The sequence below is a fragment of the Rattus norvegicus genome, chromosome 9 (genome assembly GCF_036323735.1).
Source record: "Rattus norvegicus strain BN/NHsdMcwi chromosome 9, GRCr8, whole genome shotgun sequence".
NCBI classification, from domain to species: Eukaryota; Metazoa; Chordata; class Mammalia; order Rodentia; family Muridae; genus Rattus; species Rattus norvegicus.
The window spans coordinates 21,745,992-21,767,945 of record NC_086027.1 but is presented as its reverse complement, the minus strand read 5'-3'; the positions used below and the strand labels follow the sequence as shown (position 1 = coordinate 21,767,945).

Sequence of the window (21,954 nt, the reverse complement as noted above, 5' to 3'; positions counted from 1 at the left end):
CGGGGACTTTCTCTGCTCCTTATTTCCGGAAGTGGAGCGGCTCCAGTCTCCCTCGCCATGGCGCTTGCTGTATTGCATGTCCTAGAACCCTTCCCGACTGAGACACCACCGTTGGCGGTGCTGTTGCCGCCCGGGGGCCCGTGGCCAGTGACCGGGGTAGGCCTGGTGCTGGCGCTACGGCCGGCGAGCGAAAGTCCTGCGGGACCCGCGCTGCTCGTGGCGGCCGTGGAAGGGTCCGGCGCCCAATGCGAGCAGCGAGGGCCCGGGCCTCCGCCGCTGCTGGTGAGCCGCACGCTGCTGCGGGTCCTAGCGCTGAGCCCCGGAGCGAGAGTGCGAGCGCGGCCTGTGCGGCGGCCTCCAGCCTTGGGCTGGGCGCTGCTTGGCACGTCTCCGGGTCCTGGGCTTGGGCCTCGAGTCGGGCCGCTGCTGGTGCGTCGCGGGGAGACACTACCGGTGCCCGGTTCTCGAGTGTTGGAGACGCGACCGGCCTTGCAAGGGTTGCTGGGCCCGGGGACACGGCTAGCTGTAACTGAGCTCCAGGGGCGGACCAAACTGGACCCGGAGAGTAGGGACCACAACCATCCCCCACCCCCGCCCGTAGTTTCCTCCTTTGCAGTTTCCCACTCAATCCGGCAGCTCCGAGGAGTTCTGGGAGGGACTGGAGATGCACTAGGTGTGAGCCGGAGCTGTCTCCGGAGTCTCGGGCTCTTCCAGGGCGAATGGGTATGGGTGGCCCGAGTCGGAGAGTTACCAAACACCTCCCAGCCGCACTTGGCTCAAGTACAGGTTCTAGAGCCTCGCTGGGACCTGTCCGCGAGACTGGGACCCAACTCTGGGCAGCCGGGAGAGCCACTCGCGGACGGACTGGTGTTTGTGCCTGCCACTCTAGCTTTTAATCTCGGCTGTGACCCCCTGGAAGTGGGAGAGCTCAGAATTCAGGTCAGGAATGCTTCCTTTTCTTTCTCCCCTCTTCCCTGTCTTTACTGAATTGAAAGGCTAAAGCTGTAGAATGTAGGCCCTCTGTGCCTTACAATTGGACTTTGCATTTAAGGTCTCTTAGTTTCTTGTTTACTCATTTTCTATTATCAGACTGTCGTGTGTTCAGGTGAAAGGTGAGGTTCCCCATCAAGTGCCAGGTCTGCACACTTCTAGTCAGTAACTGGGTTGCCACATTAGTACCTTGGTACCTTTGCCTTCTGTTTATCCTTGACTGACTTCCTGTTCTAGCTTTAGTTGATAAATTTACTTAAAGGCCTACCTGAAAAAACGGCACCTCTCGGGGTTGGGGATTTAGCTCAGTGGTAGAGCGCTTGCCTAGCAAGCGCAAGGCCCTGGGTTTGGTCCCCAACTCCGAAAAAAAGGAAAAAGAAAAAAAACGGCACCTCTTGCATAAATCCTTTCATGATTTCATAAGCATAGCTTTAACATTTCTTCTTCCTCTAGCTTTTTCTTTTTTTTTTTTTTTCCCGGAGCTGGGGACCGAACCCACCTCTAGCTTTTTCCATCTTTGTTAGGATATATAACTTATTTTTATGATTACACAGTCTAGTCCTCAGTCATATATTGTACATTCCTTGATAGGATTCTTTGTTATCTTTGGTACTCATGTTCAAATATGTCTTATTAAATACATTTAAGAGAAGTTCTGAAAGTGTTTGGTTTCTGCCTTTACTTTTAAAAATATAGTTGTGCTTGTGGGGGGACGGCTACAGTTTCGTTTCTAATCATGTAGATGTATGGTTTAACTTGGTGCTGGCTTGAAAGGAAGCCAGTGGCCACTTAAAATTAATTAACTAGTTTGCACCAGTTCTGGAGTTGATTTAACCTCCCTCAGATGCCCACATGCCCACAAGTGTAGAAACATCTGTTAGGTGAGTGACCGGTTAGTACTGTGAGGTGTTCGGACCTAGGTGTGGCTCAGTGAAAGAGCACTTACCAAACACCCTAGCCATATCGACTGAACTGGTCCACCAAGATGCCCATATGAGAATAACAGTGAGCACGGTTTCCTTCTGACTGAAGAAGGGAGGTAGAGCGGTCAGTCAGCTGAGCCAGCCTTTCAGTGGTGTCAGGATCTGTTCAGAGCTGGCTGGGGTAGCTCCTATCTGTAGTTCCAGAGAAGCTGATACAGGGAAATCATTGGGTTGAAGGTCAACCTGAGCTGTAGAACAGGACAACAAAACCATCTTTTTCCCACAGCCAGAGTTGTGCCTTCACCAAAGACCACTTGGTGTCAGTTGTGTAGCTGCCTGCTGTCATTCAGAGACCTTGTAGAGGCAGAGCATGGTGGCGCATACCTGTAATGCTAACACTTGGGAGGTGGAGGCAGGAGGATTAGGAACTCAAGAGCATTCCCACCAACAAAGCTACCAGTCTGGACTATATGAAACTGTCAACAAGAAACAGAAAACGGGACTTAGAGACATACATTTTGTTTCTGCACCTCACTGGCTTTGGGGTGACAAGTATCAAAAGCCCAGAGAGCTTGTCTTCACAGGCAGCTTTGGTACACGTCAGGAGAGCTTTTGGTTCCCTAAGGGTCTGCAGTTTGCCTATTTCAGGCCCTAGCCTTGATTCGCCAAAGACAAAGGCAGGAGCAAGTACTGGCTGCTAAGAGCACAAAACCCGACTCGGAGGTTGTAAGGCGGTGCCTTTCTCCACTAGAGGTATCTGGAAGACTCTACTGCTGCTGAGGACAAAGGAAGCTGCTCACTACTGCCTGGGCCTCCGTTTGCTCGAGAGTTACACATCGAAGTTCTGCCCTCGCCTCACTGTGGTGTCAATGGGAAATATGACCATGTTCTCTACCAGCACTTCCACACGCCCAGGTCAGCTGAATGGAAAAGAACACTTCACCTGTCCCCACCTTCCATCCCATGTCTCAGACCCAGGGACCCAGAGCTTCTGCTTAAGAGAAGTCACATTCTAGGCAGTGTTGTGGCAGAGAGCACTGGAGTAAGCATGAGGTCAATTGGGATATTCTAAGAAATAGAAAAAAGCCTGTTTGGTCAAAGAGAACTCCAAGAGAGCCAGGAGGCCCTCTCCAGCTCTGGTTTCCTTTTTTATTTTTTCCTTTTTAAGCTTGATTTATGTGTATGAGTACTCTGAACTGTCTTCAGACACACCAGAAGAGGGCATCAGATCCCCATTACAGACATCATATGGTTGCTAGGAATTGAACTCAGGACCTTTGGAAGAGCAGTCAGTGCTCTTAACCACTGAGCCACCTCTCCAGCCTCCCATGCTCTAAGTCTTTTTTTTTTTTTTTTTCTTTTTCTTTTTTTCGGAGCTGGGGACCGAACCCAGGGCCTTGCGCTTGCTAGGCAAGCGCTCTACCACTGAGCTAAATCCCCAACCCCTCCATGCTCTAAGTCTTAATTGTTCCCTAAAACATTGCCTGGGAAGTTGTGGGGCTTCTCATTGGAAGGAGGCCCAGAGGTGTCAGGGACACACTCCTGACTCCTGCTGTGAGCTGACGGAGACCACTGTGTGTTGCAGGGTGGTCCAGGAAGGGGATGTTCTGTGTGTGTCAACGGCTGGGCAAGTTGAGATCCTGGAAGGAAGCCTGGAGAGACTGCCCAGGTATGCTGCTGTCACCTCATCTATAGTCCTCATTCACTCGTAACCTGAGTGTAATTCCATAGTCTTCTCTCCATGTCTTCTCTCCACAAGTTGTATGTAATAATTTTGTGTGAAAGGATATCTTGTTAGCGCTGGAGAGAGAGAAAAGCACTTTCTGGCCCCCAGATGGACGTAACCACAGACAGGTTAAGAATCACTGCCTATGACTGAGATATGCAAAGTGTGGAACACTTGGCCTGCTTGGCACTGGATTCAAGCTCCAACACACAAGCTGGGCATGGTGGACGTCTGTAATTGCAACACTTGGGAGGCAGAGGTAGTTAGGTCATGAGTTCAAGGACAGCTTCATGATAAATTCAAAGCCAACCTGACCTTGGGAAAAGAACTTAGACTACTTTGGCCTTCTATGAAGGAAAGAAAATGTAACTACCCCAGGCTGTAATCCTGTCTTCTCTAGAGCGGTTTCCTGTAGTGTTTTTTCTTCTTTTTCTTTTTTGTTTACCTTGTTTGTGTGTATTCAAGAGGGCATGTGCGTGTGCTACTTGTGAAGGTCAAGATGACTCTCAGAAGGGTCCCGCCTTCTACCTTACGGGTTTTGGGAATAAAACAGGTTATTGGACTTGGCAGTAAGGACCTTACCTGCTGAGCCATCTTGCTGTCCTCCACTTTTGTTTGAGATGTTAGTAACCCTAGTCCACACCAGGAGCCTGGCATCCAGGCTGGCATTGAGCAGTCTCCTGCCTCTGTTTCTTGTTTAACAAATGCCTAAGAGCTGGTGCTGCATTTTTGTGAGTCAGGGTCTTAACTGTGTAGCTCAGGGTGGCCTCAAACTCACTACAAAACCCCAAATGACCTTTAACTTGGAGTAATTCTCCAGGCCCAGCCTCCTGGGTGCTAAGATTACCATGCCTGACTTAGTTGTTTCGTTCTGAGAAGGAGTCTCACTACATAGCCCCGGCTGGCCTAGAGATTACAGATACCCAACTGCCTCTGTCTCCCAAATTCTGGGATTGAAGGTGTACAACACCGTACCCAGCCTGACTGGGTTGATTTTTCAACCCTCCCTCCCTCCCTCCCTCCCTCCCTCCCTCCCTTCCTTCCTTCCTTCCTTCCTTCCTTCCTTCCTCCCTTCTTTTCTTTCTTTAGCCCAGGCTAACCTCAAAATCTGTGTGTGAATGGTGGCCTTGAACTTCTGTCTTCCTGCTTCTATCTCCCGAGTCCTGGGATTTTTAGGAGCTAGGCAGTCATTGTACCCACAGCCCCTGACCTGGTTTCCTATAGAAGACCTGCAGACGGGGTTGGGGATTTAGCTCAGTGATAGAGCGCTTGCTTAGCAACCACAAGGCCCTGGGTTCGGTCCCCAGCTCTGAAAAAAAAAAAAAAAAAGAAGACCTGCAGACTACCCACACTTAGTACTTAGAAGGAAAACAGGTGGTCGAGCATTCTGAGACGCAGCAGGCCATTTTCTCACTTTCTGCACTGCTGCTGGCCCAGCACTAGAAACCTGCCTGCCCTGGGTGCTGAGTGGGTTCTCAGGACAGCAAGCAGGTGAGTCCAAGGGCAGATATAAATGTTTAGGCCACTCAGGCTTGATAAAGGAAACCCAGAGATCTCATATTCCCTAGAAAGGCATTCCATCATGGATGGACCCTCTTCAGCCTTCTCTGTACTCACTTCATGAACCAAAGCTATGTGGGAGCCATGAGCTCCTCCGTGTGCCCTGCCTGCCTAATGCCAGGCCTCTTCCCCCTTGGCAGTGCTCTTGTAGGGTTAGATCTGGCCTTTGTGCTCCCTGAAGTGGAGCAACAACCCCCACTGAAGACAATGGCCCTTTCCTAACTCCCCACATAGCCACCCCTCATTGCTTTCCCATGCAGTGCTTCCAAAATGTCCCAACAAGACGCTTGGCATGACAGAGATGTGAGGCTATACCCTACCTAAGCTACATTGAGGTGTGGTTTTCTGAGCCAGAGCACGGCTCACACTCAGCGTTTACCTGGCACACACCAAGCTCTGGGCTTCAGACACAGTGCGTCTTCCCCTTACCTTGTAGTTTTTAACCACAGCCACGGCCAGCTGAAATAGCTCAGAGGAAACTTGTTTGGGTTCGTGAGCATGAGCCCCCAAGACGGACCTGAGATGTCGTCAGTTGCTCTGTCTTTATTTTGAGGCAGGGTCTCTCACTGCACCTAGAGCTCTGTGTAGGCAGCTTGCCCTGGTGATTCCCTGTCTCCTCCTCCTGTGCTTGCTGGGATTATGGTAGTTCTCGGGCTCTGAACTCTGGTCTTTATACTTTTTGGGTAGGACTTCACCAGCTGAGCCAGTCCCCAGCCACCCTTAGAAGAATTTTGTAACACCTTCCTCTACCTTTTGTAACCTTCCTCTACCTTGAAGCCGCCTTGGCTGCCAGTGAGCAGCTTGGCAAGTGTAAGACGTTTTAGGTAAGGGGTTTGCATCCCAGTGGGTCTTAGAGAGGCCTACAGTATACTCTGTTTCACTGTGTCTCACTGCCTAGGAATTGAAGGAAGATTCAGTGATGTCTCTAGGAGATTGGGTTGCTGGCTGCTATCTGTGCTTACTGTCTTCCCAGTTAGCAGCTTAAATAACTCTGATTCTCAGTGCTACTGCTTAGTGACTGCTCGCCCTGGCTCTGCCTCCAGATTGCATAAAATACAGAGTCACACCCCACACCCATCAGACAGAATGGGGATGAACCTAGGGTCTGGGCGGTCTTTTTCCTTCAAAGGATGAAGTAATGCTTAATAGTATTACCATTTATATTTTATTTTTCATTTTGGGACAGGGTTTATTTGTGTAGCCCCGGCTGTCCTGGAACTCACTCTGTAGGCCAGCCTGCTCTGTCTTACGACCTTTCTGCCTCAGCCTCCCCAGAAATAGAGTTAGATGCCATGATTAAGGAATCTAACTTTAGGGCTGGAGAGATGGCTCAGAGGTTAGGAACACTGACTGCTCTTCCAGAGGTCCTGAGTTCAATTCCCAACAACCACATGGTGGCTCACAACCATCTCTAATGGGATCCCATGCCCTCTTCTTGAGTGTCTGAAAACAGCGACAGTGTACTCATAGACATCTTAAATTAAAAGGACAAAAAAGAATCTAACGTTAAGACTTTGTTGGATTATTGAGTTAAAATCGAGGGACACTTGTGTCCGAGATCTGGGACCTGGGTGCAGATCTGTAGGAAGGACAGACTTTCCCGAAGCCAAGGGAAATGGCCATAGGTTGCCGTGCTTAATGACAGTGGCTTCACCTTTTGGAGTACGTAACTAGGCTCTATGCCTGGAGAGAAGCCCTCCCTGGGTTACTTGATGGTTGTAGCGAGAGGCTTGCCCTTCTGCATCCCCATTTCCTCCCTACCCAGCACCCTGCCCTGTCTCCTCATTCTCAGGGCACTGACCTGTGCTGCTCCTAATTTGGTCCTCTGTGGGTAAGCTGCCCGCTCTCAGAGAGGTGCAAATGTGGACTCTCGGTCTTGGCTTCACTGACCCTCTCTTACAGGTGGCGGGAGGTGTTTTTCAAAGTGAAGAAAACGGTTGGAGAAGCCCCAGATGGGCCAGCCAGTGCCTTCCTGGCCGATACCACACACACCTCTTTATACCTGGTAAGGCCTTGGGTGGGAGGAGAGCTTCAAAGGAATTGGGGCACCGTAGAACCTCGGCGGGCGTCTTCCTACTTTCACAGGCTGGTACCACCCTGAGTCGTGTCCCCCCGCTGCCTTCAGGAAGGTCCCCACCCTGGGACAGCTTGTCTCCTCCAGGCCTGGAGGCCTTGGTAAATGAGCTGTGTGCTGTCCTGAAGCCTCATCTGCAGCCCGGGTAAGTGAGGCCACACCAGGAGGTGTAGATCCAGGCCATGAGGAGGGCCTGCTGGGAGCTTCCCTGCCTGCAGAGCAGCATCCAGGGAAATAACTTCCAGGGGTCACCCAGAGTTGGAATCCACAAGCTACTTACACAAGCCTGGCCCTTTACCACTGCATCCCCCACAGGACATAGCACCCCACTCCAGTGGTCCAAATCCGGCCCCCCCTCCCATATGCTCTTCAGACCAAACCTATCAAGTCGGGCTTCACTAAGGCTCGGTGGTCTGTGACTGCAAAATGCCCTCAGAGCTTCAGCCAGGGAACCAGGGGTGGTGTGAGACAAGGCCTCAGAGTGAGGAGACTGCACGGGTGGGGGTTAGCGGGGCAGGAGGACAAACGGGATGCTTATGAGATCCAGGGCTCCCTGTGTGACTGGGCAGAAAGTGGGAGACAGTATCTGTTCTCTCATGGCAGAGGAACACTGCTCACAGGAACCAGCTGTGTGCTCCTGCAGGGTCCCCCAGGCAGCGGGAAGACCACCGCGGTCACAGCTGCATGCAGTCGCCTCGGGCTCCATCTGCTGAAGGTAAAGTCCTCTGGAGCAACCCCGGCCACTTCTGCCAAGCTCAAAGTCTGCCTTCCTCCTTCCCCCTCTGTGCTCCCTCATCGCCATCCAGCAGCTCTAACGCTTCAGCCCAGTGGTCCAGGCCAGTATGTAGCCCCACTGGTGCTCAGCTCCTCAGAGGTCCCTTGAGGACGGAGGGGTTTCAAGGCTGCACATTCCGAGCAATGGACAGGGTAAACAAAAGCTTCCGCTTGGCCCGTGTACCTCTTTCCCCATCCCCGCTCTACAGAGGAAAGATGGCCTGCATCTTTTGACTCCTCCCACCTCTCTGCCCCGGTAGACCTGTCCCTTCCCACAGAGCCATCTGGTCTCTCCCCAGGTGCCTTGCTCCAGCCTCTGTGCAGATAGCAGTAGGACTGTGGAGACAAAGCTGCAGACCACCTTCTCCCGGGCCCGCCGCTGCAGGCCTGTGGTCCTCCTGCTGACAGCCCTGGACCTTCTGGGCCGGGACCGAGATGGGCTGGGTGAGGATGCCCGCGTTGTGGCCACACTGCGTCACCTCCTCCTCGATGAGGACCCTCTGAGCAGGTACTTAGAGAGCAGGCAGCTTCTGAAGAGGAAACCCCCCTTTCAGTCCTCCATTCCCCAATTCCTCACACCCTGCTAGCTTCTCAGAAATCTCAGCTAACCGTCCTTGGGGCCAACTCTTAGAGGAGTGTCCAGAGGTAGGAGGGTGCGGTCTAGCATTTTGAAGGAAACACTAGGTTGAAGCCTTTGACCTCCGTGAGCTTCTGTGTGAAGCAGAGTCCCCCTTAACGTTGTCCCACCATCAAGGGAGAATGGTGGAACATGGCGGATGCTTATCCCTACCCAATCTTGACACCAACCCTGTCCATTCCTGTGCACCAAACTCAGAAGTTGCCAGCCATGTTCTTACACCCTGCCCACTTCCCGGTCTGCAGGTGCCCTCCTCTCATGGTGGTGGCCACTACAAGCCGTGTCCAGGACCTGCCCACCGATGTGCGGACGGCATTTCCTCATGAGCTGGAGGTGCCAGTGTTGTCTGAGAGTCAGCGGCTCAGTGTCCTGCAGGCCCTCACTGCCCATCTTCCCTTGGGCCAGGAGGTTAACCTGTCACAGCTGGCACGGCGCTGTGCGGTGAGTACCTACAGGGGCCTTGACTCCGGGAGATCACAGGCTCCTTGTCACACACAGGACTTTGTTTCTGCTGCCCCATGAGACCGGAAACCACCAAAGCCTCTGCTCCAGCTGGAGGCCAGACCCGGGCTCCGCCTCCTATGCCCTACCCATGTGTCCTTTTGTGTAACTCCCTAGGGCTTTGTGGTAGGGGACCTCTATGCCCTTCTGACCCATGCCAGCCGGGCAGCCTGCACCAGGATCAAAGCTGCAGGGTAAGATTTACTCGTCACAGGTGCCTGGGAAGGTGGGGAGAAGGCAGTGGAGCCCAGCAGAGAGGCTTCTCTCTGTGGTTTGTGAGTCTTAATCCATAGCCTGGTTGGCCTGGTCCTCTTTACCCTTAAGGCTGGGGCTCACCATGTAGTCTTGGCTGGCCTGGACTCACTGTGTAGACCAAGCTATTCCTGAGTTCCATCTGCCTCTGCCACATGAGTGCTGGGATCAGAGGCACAGCCTGGAACTCTTAAATATCTCTAGCCTCAACCTCCCGGATGCTGGGTTGCATCTGCGAGCCCAGCCCGAATTGAATTTCTCCTTGTAGCTTGGCGATGAGTGAGGAGGATGAGGGGGAGCTGTGTGCCGCTGGCTTTCCCCTGTTGGCCGAGGACTTCGGGCAGGCGTTAGATCAACTACAAACGGCTCACTCCCAAGCAGTAGGAGCGCCCAAGGTGAGAGTCCAGGCCCTTGGAGGCGGGGCTAGAGCTCTCTCTCCTTGCACATCCCTAACCACTGCTCTGTCTCCTAGATCCCTTCAGTGTCCTGGCACGATGTGGGTGGGCTGCAGGATGTGAAGAAGGAGATCCTGGAGACCATCCAACTGCCTCTGGAACACCCTGAGCTGCTAAGCCTGGGCCTAAGACGATCAGGCCTTCTGCTCCATGGGCCCCCAGGCACTGGCAAGACCCTGCTGGCCAAGGCGGTAGCCACTGAGTGCAGCCTCACCTTTCTCAGGTTGGCAGGGCTCCTACAGAAGGTGGGAGGCTGGGAGCTCTAGCAGGTGTAGGGGGAGGGGAGCTGTAGTAGGTGTGTGTGGGGGAGGGGAGCTGTAATAGGTATGGAGGGGGGCTGTAACAGTGAGGGGGGTTGCAGCAGGTGGAGGGAAGGGAAGATGTAGTGGGTGGGGGGTGTAACAGGTAGGGGTGGGGGGAGCTGTGGCAAGTGGGGAGGGGGAGGACAATGGTCTTGTGCATGTCTGATGGGTCTCACTTGCTCATTCTTCTGCTCAGTGTAAAGGGGCCAGAACTCATCAACATGTATGTGGGCCAAAGTGAGGAGAATGTTCGGGAAGGTGAGTAAGCAGGGAGAGGCAGCCTCGGGCCCTTCCCCAACTCCAGCAGCCTTGTGCCTCCATCTTCCCCAGCTGCTGCTCACAGTCGCCCCAGCTGGGCAACTGTCTGGGTGGAATGGAAGTCAGGCCCACTTGCCATCCTCCTCCCCTGACTTCAAGCCTCTTTCTCAGTGTTTGCCAGGGCCAGGGCTGCTGCCCCGTGCATCATCTTCTTTGATGAACTGGACTCCTTAGCTCCGAGCCGTGGACGGAGTGGAGACTCTGGAGGTGTGATGGACAGGTCAGGGGTTCGACTGGTAATGGAGTCTGGGATCCCAGAAGGGAGGAACGTGAGATTAGTCACATCAGTGTCCAGATCAGGTCTCTAAGATAGGAGTTCTGCTCTTCCGGTTCAGAGTTAGAAGGGAGGCCAAAAACACATGGGAGCTTTGAGGAGGCTCACCTGTGTGGGGAGGGACATGGGGCAGGGCTCGGCAAGGCACCTTAGTCTGAAGGCACAGCAAGGACTCTCTGGCCTTTGCCTCCCCCTCCCGTACAGAGTTGTGTCTCAGCTCTTAGCTGAGCTGGACGGGCTTCACAGCACTCAGGATGTGTTTGTGATCGGAGCCACCAACAGACCAGACCTCCTGGATCCTGCCCTTCTGCGGCCTGGCAGGTGGGCATCCTGGACCTTTCTCCTTTTTTTTTTTTTTTTTTTTTTTTTTTTTTTTCCGGAGCTGGGGACCGAACCCAGGGCCTTGCGCTTCCTAGGTAAGCGCTCTACCACTGAGCTAAATCCCCAGCCCCCTGGACCTTTCTCCTTAACCTCTATCCTGTGCTTCCTTCACCTCCCATGTGGCGGCCCTGACACTTCCTGTTTCTATCTCTCTGAAGATTTGACAAGCTGGTGTTTGTAGGAGCAAGTGAGGACCGGGCCTCCCAGCTGCGCGTTCTGAGCGCCATCACACGAAAGTACGCTCTGTCAGAGAGCTGGGGCGGGGCTGTCAGAGCTGGGGCGGGGCTTGGGATGGTTAGGGGGATGTGTGCCAGTCAGTGTGCCTTCTGAGGGTGAGGCCAGCTTTAACATTTCTGGTGTGGGTATGATAGGTTCAAGCTGGAGGCCTCTGTGAGCCTGATGAATGTGCTGGATTGCTGCCCGCCTCAGCTGACCGGCGCAGACCTCTATTCTCTCTGCTCTGACGCCATGATGACCGCCCTCAAACGCAGGGTCCGAGACCTAGAGGAAGGTGAGCCCTTGCCAGCACTAGACGGGAACCAAGAAACTAGGGGAGACAGTCCTGGAATTCCAGAGGAACGGCTGAGCAGGAGGCACCTCCCCAGGTTGCTCTCCTACCTAGGCATAGATTACAGCTGGGGTCAGGGCTCTGGCCTCACTGTTCCTCGCCATCCCTCAGGGCTGGAGCCTCGGAGCTCAGCACTGTTGCTCACCATGGAGGACCTGTTGCAGGCCGCAGCCCGGCTGCAGCCCTCAGTCAGCGAGCAGGAGCTGCTGCGATACAAGCGTATCCAACGCAAGTTTGCTGCCTGCTAGGAGCTTCCTGCCGCCTGCAAAAGCCCACCTGGCTGGAGGTAGCTGCCACCTGCCACCTGAAGGCTGCCTCCCTCCAGGAGATACCCTGAGATCCCTAGTGGGAGGCCCTTGTGCCCAGGAGAAGAGGCAGGGCTGGCAGCTTGGGGGCGTGGCAGCCTGGAATGGGCATTGAGGCCCCAGTTCTCAGACAGAAAATAAAGTCTATACTGCCCCCTGCTGGTCTTGTGAGAGGTTGCGGTGCAAATGCCAAGGTTATGGGAAGAGTAAGGTCTAGGGAAGGTGGGATGAACACCACATTACTTCTGAAAGAAACACAGGGCACAGGATTGGCAAGGGAAGGCTGTATTGTCGACTCCCTGTTTGCCTGCCCCCCACATCTCTGCAATATCTGTGGTAGGCGATGGTCTTAGGGTGGGAGCCGGAGCCAGGCTCAGCCTGTCTTCTTGAGCACGTGGATGAAGTAGCAGGGAACGTAGGCCTGGCCGGGCCTGTAAGGCTTGAAGTCACCCAGGACGCTGTGCTGGCACCTGCCCCCAAAGGCTTCTTGGACCAACTCCGTGAAAGACGCCAAACAGTGTGGGTAGTAAGAGAGCCGAAACTTACTGCAACAGGGCCCCCAGCCAAATAATGAGGGCTGCTGGCCTCAAGTCTCCCCCACCACCACCTCTCCTGCCAAATCATGCCATACCTGAAGCCAGGAGCGCCATCTCTGCCAGCACCTGGCACCTGCACTGTGTAGTCCAGGGTTACCATGTGGGCTTTGTTGTTTACTGTCAGCACTGATGTCGTAATGTCCTTGGTCAGGTCACTCTGAGGGCAGTGGCATCAGCTGCATTAGCTTCCATTAGTCCACCATGGGACTTCTCCAGCTCCCGTCCCACTGGGGACCAGCCCAACCTTATAGTAGATGTTCTTCCCTGGGGGTGCACAGCCCGTGCTGAGGATGTAGTCGTAGTTGCGGTGGTCGATGACCAGCAGGCCCCCGGGCCGCACCATGCTTGCGATGTTCTTTAGCGCCAGCCGGTGCTCACTCTGGTCACCTGGGTGCCAGGCAGGGCCACAGACACCATCTGCTTGGGCACCCGCACCTCTATTCCTCCCACCTCCCTCCCAAGTGCCAGCACTAAAGAGGACAGGCAAAACGCAGGTCAGCCCTTATCACAGCAGCTGGCCAGCCGTCGGCGGAAGTGGTGGAGCTCAAGGCAAGAGCCACAGCCAAGGCCACCAGCTTACCTTTGCTGTCCGGCAAGTGAGCAAAACTGTTCCCAAGGCAGATGACAGCGTCAAAGCCATCTCCTGCTGGCACATCTTTGTCCAGAGTCAACCAGTTGGCTTCTTCAATGACTAGAGGCCGGGGGAGGAGTTCGAAGTTATAGCACAGCACAGAAGCAACCACCTCCACCCAGAGACACGCGGGGATTCATTAGGGACAAGGAGGGTGACATGGGAGAGAGCCATTGTTGGAAAAGCCAGCTCTCCACTCGGGCTTTTGTACGGAGGAGAGAGAGGATGCCGTAAACAGTGCAGGTCCAGTGTATTATGTGTACACCTCTGGACCCTGCTGGATGGGAAACCGAGACAGAAGCATCCATCACCTGAACCCAGCCCAGCCAGACCAGGCAGCACGGGAAAAATATAAAGAATGCTAGCCGTGTAGCTCAGTGGTCACCTGTCCACTTAGCATGCCCAAGTTCAAACCCTAGCACCAAAAATGGCACAAACCTGCTCTTAGCACCTGGAATCCCACTTTGATGTCAAAGCCTCCCTTTTTAGGAAGGTCAGAGGAACTGCACCTTGCCCTGAGGAAAACCAGCCAGCCCACCCTGCATGAAAGAGCTAGGGCAGACAGAAGAGTGGCCCTGGAGATGCATGCCCCAGGGGCATGGCTGGACAGACATACCCCACTTGTCAAAGGCTGGCTCCTTCCTCCGGTTCCAGCGCTCCTTCAGTGCGTATTTCAGCATCTTGTCGCTGGCATCCACACTCGTGACGCTAAAGCCCTCTTCCACCAGCATAATCGAGTCCACTCTGGATGAGGTCAGAGACCAGGGACTGAGAGGCCCAGTCAGAGGGGTCTGGGGACCCAAATGTGCATGACGTTTCCCCAAACATAACATTCCAGAGTCCTTTCCTCTGCTTCCTGTCCCAGGCCATCTATACTGACCTCAGACGACCCCTTAAGAATATTCCTTTTCAAGGGGTTGGGGATTTGGCTCAGTGGTAGAGCACTTGCCTAGCAAGCGCAAGGCCCTGGGTTCGGTCCCCGGCTCCAAAAAAAAGAAAAAAAAAAAAAAAAAGAATATTCCTTTTCAGGTAGCAAGTTTTTGAAAGGGTTTTTAGCCTGATTTAAATCATGAGTTCTGGGACAGCTGGGGCTACAAAGAGAGACAATGTTTCAAAAACAAAAAATCAAACTTTAATTTTATGTGTCTTGCCTAAAAAGTCCATCATGTGTGTGCCTCGCGTCTGCAGAAGCCAGGGGAGCGTGTTGACACCGAACTTGGGTCATCTATAAGAACATAAGCCATCTCCCCAGCCCCCCCCCTTTTTTTTTTTTTTTTGGTTCTTTTTTTCGGAGCTGGGGACCGAACCCAGGGCCTTGCGCTTCCTAGGCAAGCGCTCTACCACTGAGCTAAATCCCCAACCCCCCCAGCCCCCTCTTGTTAGAGATAGTATCTCATTATGTAGCCCTGGATGGCCTGGAACTCACAGAGACCCACCTATTTAGGCTCTCCCAAGTGCTGAGATTAAAGATATGTGCCACCACTCCTGCCAGCAACATTTTTTTTTAAGTTTTCAATGATGTCTCTATGTGTACATGTGAGTGCAGTGGCCCGCATGGCCAGGAGGGGGCGCTGACTTCCCCCTGGGATGGAGTTCCAGGCGATGATGAACGTGCAGTTGAGAACCTGGCGTGCTGGTGCTCCTGGAAGTTCTCTCAGTCAGAGGTGTCTCTGTGTGTCCTGTGTTGACTTTGGAGCGTGGGTCAGACCCTATCCTGGTCTATATCCTCTCCACCAAATGGAGGCCTTTTACCTCTTGGAAATGAGTTCCTTTAATACTGGTTGGAGAAAACCACTACTTACCTCATGGGGTTTTGTTACAGTTTGCAACACATGTACCCAAACTCCTGGCACAGCTCTTGGCTGTGCAAACGTGCCACAAATGTTCTGTTCACACTGCCAGAGGCCATCGCAGGAGGAACAACGCTGGAGCCAAGGATCAAGCTTGACCCAATGCTCGGCTTTTGCTGTCCCATGAGCCCTTCTCTGTTCACACCCGGGTCCTGAGTCTCCCTGGCCCCCTTCCCACACTGGTTCGGCAGATGCTCTCACCATGTCCATTCTACCCCGATGAGCAAGGACTCTTGACCCCCTAGTACTGCCTGCCAGGCTCCAGCCCACAAAGGCTGCCCCGAATGGCCTTCCTGTGGTGCAGTAGTCCTAGTCAAGCCAGCTCGTTTGGACTCACCCTGTGCCACAGGCCACGTCCAGCACCCGGTGGCACCCGTGCTGGCGCAGCAGCCCAAGCAACCACGCCTTGTACTCTGCAGTACGGCTGCGGGTGTCCCCGATGTACAGCTGCCACACACGTGCGGCCTCCCCATCCGCATACTGGTCGGGGATCCCTTCGGCCGCCACCCCCAGGGAGCGGGTACGGTACACGCTGTCCACCATCCTGACGGCGCTTGGCTCTCAGGCCACTAGCTCCGCACGCACTTATAGTCCTCTGGCAGGGCGGCCCCACCTGGCCAATGGCAGGTGAGCGCAGGGACACGCCCCTGCTGGGCCCTGGGCCAGGCAGGCTGCCCCCGCGGTGAGGATAGCTCAGCCTGGCAATCCTGGATCTGGTTTTCCCATAGTCAGATAGGTCAGATAGGACGCACCAGGGTGGCCAGGAGGAACCAATAAAGTAAAGCACCCCTACCTAAGTAAGAAAGGGAAGACGACTTTGAAATCCGCCCAAAGCAGAATTAGACCAGGCCCAGCACAGTAAGCTGTCTACATATCACACATAACATTTAGTGGAGGGAACACTCCACTAATCAGGCTTTGAGAAAGGTGGCCGAACATCCAAGTACAGGAGTACACCTGGAGATAGGCGTGTATCTCTCTAGGTGATAGCATCGGTCTCTACCTCACCGCTTGCGCCTCCTAAGGTAGCCTGGGCCTTCCAACCCACAGGCTGTTATACACTCTGCACTCTCCGAAAGCCTGGTGTAGTAAGGTTGAGACAGGAGGATTATTTGTGCTCAAGAATTGGAGAACCCTCTGGGAAACCTTGTAAGCCTGCTTTCCATGGGGGCGCCGGCAGGGGGAGAAGTTCAGGGTCAGGAGTGAAGGTCACCTAGTGTCCCAGCTCTGCCTGGCATCACTTCATAACTCTGGGGTCAATTTGGCTCATCCGCTCACTCTTTTTTCCCCACCAAGGACAAGATCCCAGCAGGGATAAAGCAGGTTCTGGAAGATGTGTGTGACCAAAGACTCAGATGCGGCAGGGGGAGGGGGGAGCCTTCCAGCCTCGCCCCCTCACTTCCAACTCCACAAAGATTAGTTACAGCAAGAGAAGCCCAGAGATGCCTCCCTCCCCTAGCCTTTCTGATGTAGGGAGAACCCCAGAGATGGAAGAACAACTACAACTGTGTGACCTTTTATTTTTATTTATTTTATTTATTGTATGTATGTGAGTCCACTGTCACTGTCTTCAGACACACCGGAAGAGGGCATCAGATCCCATTACAGATGGTTGTGAGCCACCATGTGGTTGCTGGGAATTGAACTCAGGATCTAGGCAAGAGCGATCATTGCTCTTAACCACTGAGCATCTCTCCAGCCCGATGATCTAACTTTTTTTATAATGTGTATAGTTGTTTTGACTTCATATATGCCTGTAGATGTCTGGTACCCATGGAGACCAGAACAGAGCATCAGATACTCTGAAACTGGAGTTACCAGCAGTTGTAAGCCACTGAACCTCCAGAGGAGCAAGTGGGTTTATTGTGTTTGTATTTTGTTTGTGAGACAGGGTTTCTCTGTGCAGCCTTGGCTGTCCTAGAACTCACTCTGTAGACCAGGCTGTCATGGAACTCAGAGATCTGCCTGACTCTGCCTCCCAAGTGCTAGGAATGAAGGCATGCATCACCCTAGCTGCAGATAGGGCTCTTAATGGCTGACCTATCTCTCCAGCCCACATTTTTTTAATTTTGTTAGCACAGAGCAATTGCAAATGGTTCTTTCCAGGCTCAGGCTCGGGGACTCAATGTCCCAATACACAGGTCTCTGACACTAGGCTCAGAAAGAGTCTCAAGGCTGAGTGTGATGGTGCATGCTTTAAGTCCAGTACTTGGGAGCTGGGGACAGAAAAGCTGGAGTTCAAGGTTGTTCTAGGCTACATAAAGTTCAAGGCAAATCTGCTACATCAGTCCAAAGAGCAGAGAGACTGGATTTAGGAATTTCAAGTAAATCCGATGCCATGCATTAAAACATTTGGGGGATAAACCTATCAACCCTAGACTTTCAAATCTCATCTGAACATTTTTTTTTTTTTAAGATTTATTTATTTTTATGCATAGCATTCTGCCTGCATATGTGACTGCAGGCCAGAAGAGGGCACCAGATCTCATTACAGATGGTTGTGAGCCACCATGTGGTTGCTGGGAATTGAACTCATGACCTCTGGAAGAGCAGTCAGTGCTCTAACCACTGAGCCATTTATCCAGCCCTCATCTGAACATCTTAAGTGGTATATTTTCATTTATTTATTTAGGTTTTAAAAATTGGGGAACCAGGTATAGCAAGTGATAGGTACTTTTTTGCTTTTGAGACAGGGTTTCTCTGTGTAGTCCTGGCTGGCCTTGAACTGCCAGAGATCAGCTTGCTTCTGCCTCCCGAGTGCTGGGTTTAAAGGTGAATCCACGACCCAGCTAAATGTACATCTTTAATCCCAGCACTCAGGAGGCAGAGGCAGTTGGATCCCTGTGAGTTACTGGACAGCCTGGGCTACGTAGAAACCTTGTCTCAAAAAGCATCAACAACAACAACAACAACAACAACAACAAAATGTGTCTGTGTTCAGAAGAAAGCAGGTGAAACTCAGTTCTCTCCTATCATGTTGGTTCCAGAATTCACACTCAGGTCATCAGGCTTGGCAGCAAGCTCCTTTGCCTTTTGAACAGTCTTGCTGGCCCATTTGTTGTTTTAGACCCGTGCTTCCCAACCTTCCTAACGCTGTGATACTTTATAACACAGCTCCTCCTATCTGGTGACCCCCAACTTTAACAGTATCCGTTGCTGCTTCAAACCTGTAACTTTGCTACTGTTATGAATCATAATGTAATTATCTGATATGCAGGATTTTAATATGACCCCAAAGGGGCTGTGACCCATGGGTTGAGAGCCACTGTTTGGACAGTTTTATTATGTAGCTCTCGCCATCCTGGCACTATATACTATAGCTTTGAAAGCAAGGCTCTTGGCTCCACTTCCAGGAGGCTGGGGTTATAGGTATGAGCCACTGTACCTGGCTTAAGTATCCGTGATGGACTTCTGGAACACCTATAGTCTCCACTATGGAGGAAGCTGAGGCAGGAAATCACGTGAGCTCAGGAGTTCAAGGGCCAGCCTGTGCCACAGAGTGAGAACCACCCAAACATCAAGAAAGGAGAAGGAAGGGTGATTAACCAGGGCATGGCGGGCACATTGACAGGCTGGGGCAGGGGGAATTCCACGAAATCTGAAAGTACTGTTGGCTTCATGGTAAGTCCCAGGCTAGCCCAGACTACTGATAAAAACAAAAATCATCTTGAATGAAGCAGCACCTGCCCTTCGGACTTTCCGAGAAAACAAAAGCAAGCACCTCTGTGAGGGTGGGGTCTCTCTCCACGCCCAGTAGAATGTTTTTGTGAGGGTAGACAGGTTATTTAGAGATGTTGAGGAAGAGGATGCAGCGGACCCAGTGTGTTTTTTTTTTTTTTTTCTTGGTTCTTTTTTTTTTTTCCGGAGCTGGGGACCGAATCCAGGGTCTTGCGCTTCCTAGGCAAGCGCTCTACCACTGAGCTAAATCCCCAACCCCAGACCCAGTGTGTCTTAACCTGAGTGCTGAGCGCCATTCCACTGGGCTAAACCCCCCAGGCCAGACTTTTTAATTCTCTTTAGAAAGGGCCTGACTATGTAGGTCTGGGACTCCAGGTAACCCCACCTCAGTCTCCTTTTTTTTTTTAATTCTTTTTTTCGGAGCTGGGGACCGAACCCAGGGCCTTGCGCTTGCTAGCCAAGTGCTCTACCACTGAGCTAAGTCCCCCTCCCCCCCCCCCCCCCCCCGCCTCAGACTCCTTAATGCTGGGATTACAGGTGAGTAAGTGTGAAGCTACATACAGGTTTTTCTTTGTTTTCAGAGGAGGGCAAGGTCTCTCTGTAGTTGGCTGAGCTTGCAGCAATCCTCCTGCCTCTCTGCCTAAATGCTGAGATGATGCACAGCAACACTCAACTAAAAGACGCATTCTTTGCAAAAAGCAGTCTGTTCTTTACCTTAAGCTAAAAGAAAATAATCACCTGGCCAGTTGATGTGCAGTGAGCAAATCTGTTTACCAATGACTTGAGGGTGAGACAAGGAACAGTGAGGCAGGGTCACACTTGTGAGGGTAAGAAAGATGTACCAGTAACTCAATGGTAGGGGAAATCGACCACTGAGCCATCTTGCTGGCCAATTTTGTCTTGAAACATGGTCTTTTTTTTTTTTTTGGAGCTGGGGACCAAACCCAGGGCCTTGCGCTTCCTAGGCAAGCGCTCTACCACTGAGCTAAATCCCCAACCCCTTGAAACATGGTCTTACTACCGTAGCCCAGGCTGGCCTGTGCTTTCTAAGGATCTCCCAGGTGTAATCCGCCATGCCAGACCCACTTTGGGGTTTTTGAGATGGAAGTCTTGTTACGTACCAATGGCTTGTCTGGGCATACAAAAGGATTGGATGGATAATCTGAAAACCAGACAGCTTAGGACAGATACACTTTCATTTTCCCTATCATCACACACACACTCAAACACACACACACACACACACACACACACACACACACGCACACGCACACACATGCACACAAACGCACACACACACTCACACGCATGCACACGAGGCCACTTAACCCTCTTTGACTGTGCCTGAGGATCTGGGAAGGTCTCAGGGACTTAAAGGCTGCTGGAGAAACAGCATCTTTAGCTGTTTCCTCTAGTAGGAAACACTGGGGATGTAGCTCGGGGGTGATACCACTCACCTTGCATGGCAAGGCCCTGAGTTCGATCCGAAGCTCCCCAGTAAAGTGATGGTATCACACTGCTGCTATATGGCAGTCTCAGGGTCCAGCAAGTCACTTCTGAGGACAAGGCCTGGTTGCAGTGTGACTTCACCAGAGTTCTGCTCCTTTGTGGTGTGGAATCCACTAGGTTTCAGCTTAAGGTCCCCAAGAGTACGGCATGGCATATGCTTGTGACGCAGCTGGTTTACAAGTTCAGGGCCAGCCTTGGCTAGTAATTCTAGGACAGGCTATGCCAGAGAGACTCATCAACTAAAAATGCACACTGGCACACACGTGCCTACACTGTCAAGCACAGAACCTGCTAGGTCCTGTCTAGTTGGTTTTTTAGGACTCACCTAAATAAGGCCTTCGGGCCTTTCTCCTTTGTATCAAGGGATTTGTAAGAAAGTGAGCTTAACTCCAGTTCCAACTAATGCTTCTGGGGGTGGCAAGTCACGAAAGTGTAGCAACACCTAAATTAAAAGGTTTCTATAGTTGAGAGACCAGCCTGGACAGCCAAATCCTGCCTTTGCCTATCTATACTGGACCAGGCCTGCTTGATGGGATGGGCTGGTGGAAGGGGAGGTAGCAAGGGTGCAACACCCAGGTCCTTTGGAAGGAAGGAACAGTCCCTACAAGAGCTTAGGTCAAAGTGTAGCAATCCAGTAACACTGCCCTCGGGCCTGGACCAGGCCAGGATTGGGTCACTGGGCCAACACCCCTAGGCCCTGATAGGGCTTTGCTTCATGCTACTCTTAGTATTAGTGATGCTCTGTGGACAGATTAAGATGTGCCCTCAAGTGCCGTGGGTTAATGACAGGGATGGAGATCACCACCAAACTAGGTCAAGAGGCCAAGTCCCTGACTCCTAACCCTGAGCCCAGCCCCCTCTGCACCCAATCCCTTGCCAGAACAAAGTCCAGGACAAGGATGGACAGGGGTCATCAGCCTTGGAGATGGAGATGGCCAGACCAGACCAGACCTGTGCAACCTTGAAAGCCCGTTCTGGGCCCCAACAAAGGAGGAACTTTGGTTGACTCTCCACACTTGGGTCCTATCCCAGGATACTGGGGGTTAGGGGGGGCTCATCCCAGGAGCTTCAGTGCTACACCCAAGGGGTCCTATTCAGAACCAGATCAAGGAAGTATGAGTGTCTGTGGGACTAAGCTCCTGGTGGTGGCTGAGTTCCGTACAGAGTTCAGCTGCTTCTTATCCTAGTGCTGGGGGGCTGAACTCAGGGCCTCTGTGCTCTGCCCCTGCCCCACCCCCTGATCCACCAAACAATGTGCTGTCTCCCCAGTCCTTCTGTGAGGCAGCTCTAAGGTACCCAGGCTGGCCATGAACTAGCTCTGTAGCACAGGCAAGACCTGAAACTACAACCTTCCTGCCTCCACCCCCTAAATTTCTGTAACCAACTGTCTTGGTATTTTCAAGAGTCTTAATGGTGGTGGATCGAGGCCAAGAAAGCACATCAGGTCAATGTGAACTTCTGAGTGTCAGGTACAGAAGGGGCCTTGGTGGCTGTGGACAGTGGAAAGATGATGAGCTTGGAGTCAGAGCCCCCTTACTAACAGGAGGGCTTTGGGTTCTCCTCTCAGAACCACTGTAGGTAGGTAGGTGTCTTGAAGCTTACAATAAAAGCTCTAGACGGCCAGTAAGACCAACAGTAGCTCCCAAGCTT

At 52.6% G+C, this 21,954-nt stretch overlaps 2 protein-coding genes across 5 annotated transcripts; one reads left to right on the top strand and one right to left on the bottom strand.

Annotated features, from left to right (window-relative positions):
* Positions 1-6: 6 nt before the first annotated feature.
* On the top strand, positions 7-12,199 carry Pex6 (peroxisomal biogenesis factor 6). 3 transcript variants are annotated; one of them, NM_057125.1, is made up of 17 exons: positions 38-939; positions 2,665-2,828; positions 3,499-3,582; positions 7,102-7,204; positions 7,285-7,418; positions 7,877-7,988; positions 8,347-8,555; positions 8,930-9,125; positions 9,303-9,379; positions 9,706-9,832; positions 9,910-10,115; positions 10,391-10,452; positions 10,624-10,732; positions 10,991-11,107; positions 11,326-11,403; positions 11,539-11,678; positions 11,847-12,195. In NM_057125.1, the coding sequence occupies exons 1-17, from the start codon at positions 58-60 to the stop codon at positions 11,981-11,983; spliced, it is 2,937 nt and encodes a 978-aa protein (NP_476466.1). In that variant the 5' UTR covers positions 38-57; the 3' UTR covers positions 11,984-12,195. The 3 variants fall into 3 exon arrangements, 2 of the variants coding, with proteins under 2 accessions (XP_063122650.1, NP_476466.1); XM_063266580.1 differs by having other exon boundaries at positions 7-939; positions 11,539-12,199; XR_005488842.2 differs by lacking the exons at positions 11,539-11,678; positions 11,847-12,195 and having other exon boundaries at positions 7-939; positions 10,624-10,719.
* Gnmt (glycine N-methyltransferase) lies at positions 11,578-15,711 on the bottom strand. 2 transcript variants are annotated; one of them, NM_017084.1, is given in 6 exon segments: positions 12,312-12,585; positions 12,672-12,793; positions 12,881-13,023; positions 13,217-13,327; positions 13,884-14,011; positions 15,455-15,664. In NM_017084.1, coding segments are annotated over 6 exon segments (882 nt in total). In that variant the 5' UTR covers positions 15,661-15,664; the 3' UTR covers positions 12,312-12,413.
* Between the last annotated feature and the right edge of the window lie 6,243 nt (positions 15,712-21,954).

Excerpts from the sequence above, each read along its gene's own strand:
- Pex6 (XM_063266580.1), top strand. The coding sequence starts at position 58 with ATGGCGCTTGCTGTATTGCATGTCCTAGAACCCTTCCCGACTGAGACA. Across the intron at positions 3,583-7,101 it reads AGCCTGGAGAGACTGCCCAG|GTGGCGGGAGGTGTTTTTCA; the intron begins GTATGCTGCTGT and ends CCTCTCTTACAG. Across the intron at positions 10,116-10,390 it reads TGCAGCCTCACCTTTCTCAG|TGTAAAGGGGCCAGAACTCA; the intron begins GTTGGCAGGGCT and ends TCTTCTGCTCAG.
- Gnmt (XM_063266661.1), bottom strand. The coding sequence starts at position 15,660 with ATGGTGGACAGCGTGTACCGTACCCGCTCCCTGGGGGTGGCGGCCGAA. Across the intron at positions 13,024-13,216 it reads TCACTTGCCGGACAGCAAAG|GTGACCAGAGTGAGCACCGG; the intron begins GTAAGCTGGTGG and ends CCTGGCACCCAG. Across the intron at positions 12,794-12,880 it reads GGAAGAACATCTACTATAAG|AGTGACCTGACCAAGGACAT; the intron begins GTTGGGCTGGTC and ends CACTGCCCTCAG.